This window comes from Heteronotia binoei, chromosome 1, assembly GCF_032191835.1.
Source record: "Heteronotia binoei isolate CCM8104 ecotype False Entrance Well chromosome 1, APGP_CSIRO_Hbin_v1, whole genome shotgun sequence".
NCBI lineage: Eukaryota > Metazoa > Chordata > Lepidosauria > Squamata > Gekkonidae > Heteronotia > Heteronotia binoei.
Window position 1 is genome coordinate 123,013,412 of NC_083223.1, and position 11,219 is coordinate 123,024,630.

General features: G+C 38.7%; 1 protein-coding gene across 1 annotated transcript; it reads left to right on the plus strand.

Annotated features, from left to right (window-relative positions):
- The first annotated feature begins 1,637 nt into the window (after nt 1-1,637).
- On the plus strand, nt 1,638-11,009 carry SMIM28 (small integral membrane protein 28). The gene is made up of 2 exons (XM_060240140.1): nt 1,638-2,399; nt 10,225-11,009. The coding sequence occupies exons 1-2, from the start codon at nt 2,289-2,291 to the stop codon at nt 10,606-10,608; spliced, it is 495 nt and encodes a 164-aa protein (XP_060096123.1). The 5' UTR covers nt 1,638-2,288; the 3' UTR covers nt 10,609-11,009.
- Nucleotides 11,010-11,219: the final 210 nt, after the last annotated feature.

The window sequence follows — 11,219 nt, forward strand, 5'->3', positions numbered from 1 at the left end:
TAGGAAAATTTCCAAACAGTAACATAGACAACACTGCAGCCACTAGCTTGAAGAACAGTAGCATGAGGTAGAGGCAGACTAACAAGGCAAGGGCACTGGGTTGCATAAGAAAGATAAGTCATCTGGGCAGGCAGATAGCAGCAGGAGGACACTGATGCAGATTTGCTTGGATGGCAGATAAGGCAGTAGGCAAGCAGGGTAGAGCAGGCTACAAGGAAAAATCTGGCAGAGCAAGGTGGTAGGGTTCCTAGCCTCCCATTGGGGGTGAGTTTTCCCCCTATTTCAGGGGTGGCCAACGGTAGCTCTCCAGATGTTTTTTTGCCTACAACTCCCATCAGCCCCAGCCAGCATGGCCAATGGCTGGGGCTGATGGGAGTTGTAGGCAAAAAACATCTGGAGAGCTACCATTGGCCACCCCTGCCCTATTTCAAGGTCTCCAACCTGCCACCATGGAACTGCCCAGCAGGGCAGCCCCACTCCAATGAGCACCAGCACATCATAATGTGCCCGACATGATGACATCATCCAGAATTGATGTTATCGTGCCAGGCACAATGTGGGAGGACATGCTAGCATTTGGGGAAAAGCTCTAATAGAGTTTTTTCCAAAGTGCTAGAGCATCCCTCCTGTGACATACCCAGTGTGATAACGTCACTTCTGGATGATATCATCGCACTGCACATGCAAAGCACACACGAAGAACATCCCTATCAGAAGCCAAGTAAGGCCCAGCAACCCTACAAGGCAGGCATTGGGAGGAGGGAAGAATGAACAGTCCCTTCCCATATTTTTCAGAAATGAGAAACTTCGCCCATGGATGTAAACCTAGTGGCTAGAACTTGCAGTCAATCAAGACAGGCCCAGAGCCCCTCTCCCCACTGCCCTAAGGAACATTGTATTCTATGCTGTTATGAAAAAGATACTGCCTCTTTAAGGTGAAGTCTACAATAATGAGAGAAACCAGAATAAAACAAAAGAAAATAATGTTTTATTGATAATAACAAGACAGAATAAAACAAAAGAAAATAATGGTTAATTGATAATAACAAGACAGAATAAAACAAAATAAAATCATTGTGGGTTTTTTAAAACTATAGGGTATTTATAGATGGAGAATTTGTTCAATTTTCATATCAATCTATAATGTCGTATCAATTAATCCATAATTGTGATAATTACAAAATGCAGAAGCCTCAAACAAGGAATAATAATAATAAAAAGAAATTTTCATAACTGGTGGTGAGATTTCAGTTTTGACCCATGACACTAGTATTCCATTGAAAGCATTCTAGTAAGGAGGGACATTCCTGTCCCTTAAAAAAAGCTACTGCCTTAATAGTGTAGAAGGTACAAAGTGACAGCCTTCCCTTCCTCCCTCCCTCCTCTCCAATAAACCCTTTCTGATCGTCTATAAACAAAGATAGAAAACTTCTTAAAATTTTACATGTATAAAAAGTGTTAATTGGAGTTAAATCAGTTGTGTAAATATTTATTAATTCACACTAACTTTTAAAGCCTAAAAATTCTTTTCCTTGAAAAGCAATAACCAAGGGCAGAATTAAACACATCAGATGTGTTGTTGCTGTTATTGAAAGCAACCGTATATTCTCAGTGGCCAAATCCTTTTCTGGCAGCAACCTCTCTACGGATTTATCATTAACATCTACATTCTAATACTCCTAAATAATTCAGCACAGCTTTCAGCCTTATGCCCTTGCCTGCCTACCCAGAAATCTCTTCACTGTTTACATTATATTCAAGTGAAAATGCTAAACGTGGATTATTTCCATCCCCTTCTTTGTAAAGGTGCAAGCACCTCTCTCTCTTTAAGCATGGATGCTCCCTTCCTCTCCACCCCAAATCTCCCAAAGTATTTATTAGATCTCTAAATTTAGAAAATTATTTTTCCATGCTGAGTTAGAACCATGTGGTCTCAGATTCTCATGCAAATTCCCTCTCAATAATCCTAATGCAGGCAGCCCTCCAATCAGAGCGCTATCCATCCTTGATACCTGATGCCAGCTTTCTGGTAATGTAGGCCACTGAAGCAAATCCAGAGAGATTGAGTTGGAAGACAGAGTAGCTTCTGAGATTCATCTGGTCAGTGTGCTACTTTCTCCATTACTGCTATTCAATAGGAAAGAATTTTGTCATGATTTTTAGCTGAGGCATTCTCAGTTGGGCCAAGTATATGAAGGTGGTATTGTATACCATTTAAAAAACAAACAAACCAAAGACCCGAACTGAGGGGGAAGAACAAAGAACAGAAGAACATTCATGTTGAAAGCATGAGGTGGCTGTTAGGCAGCAGTTGGAAGAAATTTGGACATGCCGACCGAGGAAGCTATGACTGGTTAACAAGTGAACCAGGTGTGCCATTGCTGGAAACACAACTACAGGTCTGTATCTTAACTTCTTTTTGTGCTTCATTTAGTGTATTCTATCCTTAAGAAACATCTTTTTTAGAGGAAGCAAATTTAACAGATTTGATGATGCTTTGACTGGGATTGCGATTATGGAACATCACACCAAAAAATACTGACTTTTAGAAAATTCAATGCATTTTCTTTGCTTGCTTGCTACTGGCTCCTATTTTACAACTCAAAAAGAAGATACATTTGCAGACAGACAAAATAAATATTGTCCATGATTTAAACTCATAACAGAAATATATTTTCTTGCACAAAGGTTGTTCAAAACACTGTCTGTCTCATTCTCTTCTCTAGTCTCTGCAAAACTTTCCAACAGATGTAAAAGCAAGTGATGTCCAACACTGAACGCTTCTTCTCTCACTTGTACAAATGATTTAATAGAATGTGGGAAGGTGGAAGTGCGAGGGAAACTTTTCTCAGAGATTAACAAACTGTCCTGCTTTTACTGACTTTACAGAGTGTATAATGAAAAGAGAGAAATCATAAAGGGACTTTAAGGTTCACATTTGTACCTGGTGTAAATTAATATCTCTTGATAACATTTACTCCAGAATACAGTATAGTCCACAACCTCTTAAACAAAGCATTAAGCAGCTGGGCCAAGCATAGGAAGGTGTTGTTGTACAGCATTGTACACTACAATGATCTTGTCAAAATGAAATTATATGCCTTAGAATAGCACTGGTATAGTTAGTTATTTTACAGTGCAACCCTAAGCAGAACATCTTTCTAAGTTCAATTCAATTTAGGATGATATTGTAAATTTAGTGTAGCCAGACCATTGACATCTAAAAGAATAGTGCTTAGAATACAATAAATTATTTTATTTGCAGAAATGTCCTAAACAAGGGAAATATGCATATACATAGGATTTGCTAAACTTGTTCACGTGTCACTTGACATGTCAAGTTTGGCTGCTTGATTATTCAAGTTGTCTGGAGAGGTGGTATAAAATAAATAAATATTCTTAACACCGGATAACATTTGTCGCTACCAAAAAGTAGTGACAAAAAGCTTGAGATGATACTGACAGATATAGAAATTCTTCCTGTGCTAAATTTATCTATGATTGCTTATGCATATATGCACAACTCCAGTTGATGTTAGAACCAGAAAGTTATTTGTGAACCTGACTCCCATTAAATGTTTTAAAACATTCTGAGATCCACCCTTTACTGTGTACAGAGATTATGGCTGATAGAAACAGTAGTTTCCCTTGGGCAACTTAACCCTGGGAATAACTTTCATAAGAGTGAATAAAAGAAACCCACAAAAATTTTGGCGAAAACACACAAGCCTTACTTCATGCTTGAGAGGAAATGGATGGAGTGTAATGTCAGGATCTCAATTAATTAATTGCTCTCAGCATCACACAATTAAGGATACATCAGTCACCAATTTAGACATATCAGTTCCTTCACTATGTTCCCCCCACACTGGGAATTGAACCCTAACAAATGATAACCATATAAATTAAGCTTGTTATTCCTGAATCTGATAAACATTTCATTGTGCTGCATGCTAATTTACTGCTCACATTCTGCCTAATGTATTGATAAGGAATTCCATTTCATTGTATCTGAGGAAGTGTAAGTGGACAGGAAAGCTCACATCCTGAATAAAACTTTGTTGGTGTGAAAGGTGCCATTGGACTCTAACTTTGTACTGCTGCTTCATACCAACACAGCTATACACCTGAATCTATTACAACTACTGTATATATATTTATGTAGCATCTGAAGTGCACCTTACCCATGTGTGGAGAAATACTATTTTAGGCCTGTGCTTGTCTGGGAGTTGGCTAGATGAGTCTATTAAACTCTAGGCAAGGCTTTGGCCCAGTCTATTCCTCCTTCCCCCTCCCCTCCTGTCTGGAAGCAGGACTTCTGAGGAGTCCTCTTAGAGAGACGGGAAGTCTTTCAGGCTAGTCTCCCAGAAGGCTACAGGGGGGAAAACCAGTTCCTGGGCGGAAACTGGGTCTTATAGATTTTGGGAGGAAAAGGCAGTTTGAATTGAGTCTTGTAGACTGGTGAGCTGGTTCTGGATGGTATGGTCAGGGCCAGTTGTATAGTAGGGAAAGAAGAAGCGTTTCTCCCTACTTTCAATTATTACTTCTTGTCACCCTGCATTTAAAAATGCCTGTAAATAGTTGAATGTTTTAAATAAATGTTTTATTTGTTTAAAAGGTAGTCCCTCTGTACCACCAAGGTTCCCCAACTGCCTTAGACCATGCTACTGTTAGAGGGGGGTCCAGGGAAGGCATACAGTTGGCAAGGGTGCCAAAGGACCTTGAGGCCCCAGAACTGGCAAGGGGGATTGGGAGTCATATTCCTCTCAGTCAGGAACCCCTAAATTGAACAGGTGGTGGCAGTGTGCCCTAGTGGTGGGAAGAAGATTAGCTCTCTTCAGGAGTTGGCAACTCAAAAGGGAGTTGACGGGACCAGGTTTAAAGGCAGAGTCGGGCCGGTTCCATCACATTCATGTATTAGCTTACTGCTCTAGTAGAGATAAATTATATAGTATTGTATGTGAATCAACAGGTGACTTCCTACAAAATGATGTTTGTCTTACCTGGTGTGTCTTCACTATTCTTGTGACAATCAAAATGCCTAAGCAGAGAATTAGGTCAACCAAACAGAAATGAAAAACACTATATAATGTTAATATTTGAAAAGACATCAGGAAATAATTTTACAGGAAAGCTGCAAGTAGTTCAAGAAAGGTGTTACTTGTCATACTGAATACAAATATTTATTTTGTCCTACTGTCCTTGTGACTGTTTAAGAGAGTATTAAAAAACTGTTTATGGGAGGGCTAAAACTGCCTCCAGCTAGAGTTGCCAGGTCCCTTCTAGCCACTGGCATGGTATGGTGGTGGTGGTGGGGGGGGGGGATTGCCAGATCCAGGTTGGGAAACGCTTGGAGATTTGGGGATGGAGTCTGGGGAGGACAGGAATCTCAGTGGGGCATAATGCCACAGAAGCACCCTCCAAAGCATCCATTTTCTTCAGAAGAACTGATCTCTGTATTCTGGAAATGAACTGTAATCCTTGTTGTTTAGTTGCAAAGTCGAGTCCGACTCTTTGCGACCCCATGGACAAACTCATGCCAGGCCTTCCTGTCTTCCACCATCCTTCGAAGTCTGCTCAAATTCATGTTTGTTACATCAGTAACGCTGTCTAGCCATTTCATCTTTTGCCGTCCCTTCTTCTTTTGCCTTCTGTCTTTCCCAGCATCAGGATCTTCTCCAGTGAGTGCTCCCTTCTCATTTGGTGGCCAAAGTATTTGAGTTTCAGCTTCAGCATCTGACTTTCCAGGAAACAGTCAGGGGTTGCTTTCCCTTGGGACTGACTGATTTGATCTTCTTGCAGTCCAAGGGACTCTCAAGATTATTCTCCAGAACCGCAGCTCGAAAGCATCTATTATTCTGCACTTGGCCTTCCTTATGGTCAACTCTCACAGCCATACATTACTACTGGGAATACCATCGCTTTGACTATATGGACTTTTGTTGGCAGGGTGATATCTCTACTTTTTATTATACCGCCCAGGTTCACCATAGCTGTCCTTCCAAGAATCAAACGTCTTTAATTTCATGGCTACAGTCATCATCTGCAGTGATCTTGGATCCCAGAAATGTGAAGTCCATGTCTTCTACTACTTCCTTGTCTTCCCCTTCTATTTGCCAAGGTATGATGGGGCCGGATGCCATGATCTTAGTTTTTTTGATGTTGAGTTTCAAGCCTACTTTTGTTTTCTCCTCTTTCACCCTCAACAAGAGGTTCTTTAGGCCCTCCTCACTTTCTGCCATTAGAGTGGTGTCATCTGCATATCTGAGGTTGTTGATGTTTTTCCCGGCAATCTTAATTCCAGCTTCTGCTTCATCCAGGCCAACATTCCGCCTGATGTACTATGCATATAAATTAAATTAGCAGGGTGACAATATACATCACTATCGAACTCCTTTTCCTATTCTAAACCAATCAGTTGTTCCATATCCTGTTCTGACCACTGCTTCTTGACCCTTATACATGTTTCTCAAGAGACATGTGGGTGGTCTGGTACTCCTATCTCTTTAGGGACTTGCCACAATTAAAGGCTTTAGCATAGTCACTAAAACAGAAATAGACGTTTTTCTGATACTCCCGTGCTTTCTCCATAATCCAGCAAATGTTGGCAATTTGATCTCTAGTTCCTCTACCTCTCCGAAACCCAGCTTGAACTTCTGGTAGTTCCTGATCTACATACTGCTGAAGCCTAGCTTGTAGGATCTTTAACATGACCTTGCTGGCATGTGAAATGACTGCCATGGTGCAATAGTTTGAACATTCTTTGGCATTACCCTTCTTTGGGATTGGAATATAAAATGACCTTTTCCAATCCTGTGGCTACTGTTGCGTTTTCCAAATTTGCTGACATAATGTGTGCATCACTTTAACTGCATCGTCTTTTAGGACTCTGAATAGCTCAACAGGGATACTATCATCTCCGCTTGCTTTGTTGTTAGTAATGCTTTCTAAGGCCCATTTGACTTCAAACTTCAGGATGTCTGGCTCAAGGTCAGCGATTTCACTGTCATGCTTGTCAAGGATATTGAGATCCTTCTTATATAATTCTTCTGTGTATTCTTGCCACCTCTTCCTGATCTCTTCTGTTTCTGTTAGGTCCCTAACATTTTTGTCCTTTATCATGGCCATCTTTGAATGAAACATTCCCTTGATTTCTCTAATTTTCTTGAAGAGATCTCTTGTCCTTCCCATTCTATTATTTTCTTCTATTGCTTTGCATTGTTCCTTCAGGAAGGCCTCCTTATCCTTGCTGTTCTCTGGAAATCTGCATTCAGTTGGGTGAATTTTTCCTTTTCTTCTTTTCCCACCTGGAGGCTGGCAACCCTACCTACAGCATTTGGAGGGGGAAAATAATCTACCTCCAGCCTCACTTGTGCCAACTCACTAAATGCAGCATTTTAAGGAATCTTCAAACTGATTTATGAATACAAGTTTCTTTATGTACAAACCATAGGATATTCAAAGCATCTGATGACTCATATTGAAAATCTATGCTGCTAATGCTTCCACTGCTCCTGCATTTGGAACTATTGATTCATTTATCCTTTCCCTGATGAGATATAAAAAACCCCCCAAAAGATAGAGGCACTCTTAAAACTCATTTGGAATGCATCCGATTCATGATTAAACCATTAAACTGCAAATGGTACCAAAAGAGAAAAAACTATCCATTTCCCCCTGTATCACAAACCATTTCTTTTAATGTGAGCAGTTTCTATCTGCTTTATTTCTTAACTCACGGAGGGCTTTTCTTTTTACTATTCACAAAGCTACAGTCCTGCAGTTTATTTTGAATATTAACATCAAGTGCAGAAATAGTTAAATGATTTCTATACACCATGTCCTGTTCTTTCAAGCTTCTTTGATCCAACAATCTTGAGTAATAAAAAAGAAGCCTTTATTTAAGGAAAATATGGTGGAGATATACTTGGCCACATTCAGGATAATCCTTGGATCTTTACTCACCAACAAATAAGGAATTATGTTGTTTTTTGATGAGGTAGAAGATAATTTTGTTAAAATAGGGGCAATCCATAACTCACCATAAACCTTTTTTTTCCAAACATTGTCCAATTTTAAGCAATGGTTAAGCCATCCTCTCATAACTGTCAATATTATCTCCTTGTTACATAGTAGATTTCTATGAACAGACCAAAATATACTGATATAATTATTATATTCCTCCTTAGCTATTATTTGCCAACAAAGATGTTTTAAGGTGGATATGTTTTTATTTTTTATTTTGTTCATTAATCTATTCTACATGCAAAGCAGTGCACTACCGATTATTCTGTCAGTTCCTAGCACTATATGAGAATGCTGATATGATTGGTTTATGACATAATCCCTTAGGAAGGAATGCACTTAGCAAGCATAAGACTTTCCTTAATGGTGCTCTTTGTACATTTGATACAATATTGTGCATAAAATGAAAAGAGATTGTATACAATATTTTGCACAGAGGTGTCTAAAGCCACTTCAACGAAGAGACAAGAATCTGCACCTTGACTATATCATATAAAATGAACACTCATGTGCAGACAAGTATATTATGTAAGTTAGCATTCTTTGAGTACAAACCCAGAGTCTGTGAGTTCCATGATCGTTGGGGAACATTTTTGGACCATCACACTGTGTAACAATACCCATACCGTACATTAATGAACACCTAAGACTTGTGCGGGGTTGCGTGAAATCAATTTGCTTCCATGAACTAGCCCTTACTAATCTAACATTATTTACTGTGTAGCTGATGGGACACAGAAAAGTTTGGTGGCTGTATTTATACTGTGAGTTAGGGTAGAACGAGACATTCCTGGCCAAATAGCTCTGTGTTACTGTTCCCCAGTAATGTAAGTGGAGTCCACCATGTCATATTCCATTATTATGCTCTGAATTTCTCCATGTCATAACACATCATTAGCTGTGGCTGGCTTGAATTGTGTAGTAAACACAATGAGGAAGACAGTGTTTGTGGTGACAGCACCTTGACTACCATAAAATCTAGTGCCACCTATGGGAAATAAAATCTTAGCAAAAAAAACCCTATTGGTGAGAAATGGAAATTATTGTCATGTTGACTAGGAGGTATCTCTCCATATGCTGCTTGTCAACAATGCATGTGATTTAAAAGAATTTCACCTACCCATAAGGCAAATTATTAATACTTCCACTCCTCCTGAATGGCGGTTTCAAATTTCTGATGGTTTCTTATTTTTCTCAATAACTTCCATCTGCAATCCATTTTTAAAAATTTAAAACATTTTAGACTCTTCTCCCTACAAGCTTGGGAGCAGCTAACAACAAAATTAAAAACTGAAAATGTCTAAATTAAAAACAATGCATATAATCTGCTAAAAATCTTTTTCCAACTATATAGCTATATAAAGCCATTTCCAATAATCAACTAGTTCAAAAACTAACTACCTTCAATGGGGAGAGGGTGTGGAAGGATATTGAGAGTATTAACTCCATATGAGGATCTTCTTTGTTTTCTGTACTGTACATGAGTTGTAAGTGAGAGGAGATAGATCATGCATAATATTATTTACGATTTTAACCCTTCATAGGAATAATATCATGCTAGCATACTAGTTGCATACAGAATCCTACTGGAAAGGTTTCATATACATGTACAGAACAATAAACTATTTCCCATTATTTTAAAACTTTCTGCAACTCTTAACTTTCGCAAGACTCTTCCATTTAAAAATAATAGTAAAACCCATTTCAAAACTACCCTTTCTTTTCTGACATCTGATGCTTATGTTTGTTATTGTTTTGAACAAAGATTTATTGTGATATTTTCTTTTTTTATTTCTAATGCAACAGCTATGCAAATTATAAAACTATATACAAGAGCTGTAACCAAACATTCGCTATATATTTATTAGCATTTTTGTAATTAATTGATAAGGTACCAGTTCTGAATTTACCTGTTAGTATACTGACTGAAAATTTTATAAAGTTATAGGCTTTAAAAAAACACATAATATATAAATCATCACATGCCTCAAAAACAAAAATAAAACAATTTAGAATGCAAAATCATTTCCCCCAGATACCATGGAATGACTTCAGATATACACATAGCTGCAGACTGGTACAGCAGATAGAGGAATATTTGCCTATAAGTTTCATGATATGACAAAATATGTGGGTAGGGGATTGATAAAGCCTTCTTGTATTTGACATTTTTTCTCTCTCTCTTGGATGAAATTACAGAGTCAGCATAAAGTAAGCTCAACCAAAGAAGACATAGAACCATTCTTATGCATCATACTGCCTGCTACCATGATGCTTTTCTTGGCATTCCTACTGCTTTTCCTCTACAGACGTTGTCAGCGTCGCAGCCCTCAGGCTCAGATTTTCAGCATTGACCTCCCAGAGTCCCTTCCTGAGCATGAAGTGACTGATTTCTTGTCAGTGCTGCCCTGGAGCAGTGAGCAGAACTTTCATTATTCCACTCTCCTACCTGAAACTACCTTTCTCACTGTATGCTTGCCTCCATCCTATGAGGAGGCCACCATGAAAGCCTCCATTGAAGGGGATCACATTCAACTCTTTCAGGATCCAGTGCCTCCTTATGAAGAGACCAAACCACAGTAAAACCAAGGGAAAATGCTGGGTTGAAGTTCTCATCCTGTGGTGAATTTAAAACAAGACAAACTCCAAATAAGTGAACAGCCACAAGCACAAATGAGCTTCAACTGATCAGTATGTTTAATTATGACATTTTTGTGGCATTGAAAATAAAACAGCTCCACCAGATTGTGTGTAGGATGGGGGAGAAATATTTTTTTTAAATGCTGTACCTCAGAGTTTTCTTCAGTATGATTGTAGGAGATGGCTGGATCTAAGTTATTTGGATCATTATGAGCTGTGATGAAAAGCAACCATGCTGGAAATATTTCACACACACACACAAATACACACACATTGAAAGGGCTTTTAACATTTTTAAAAAATGTTCTAACTTCTTGGACATTAACACTTTTGAATTATAAATGAAGACTCTACAAAGCCGAACACAGACAGTGCAATGTTAACAAGCACAAATCTGAAAAGTGAGAACTCAAAATGCCTCTTTATACACTATCATGAGCTGCAGACTATCACTGTGGCACAGGCAACAATGGTCTCAATCTCAGTACAAAAGTTTCAAAGAGATTTAACAATTTTATGGAAGATAAATAATTGCACTTGTGGGAAATAGTAAC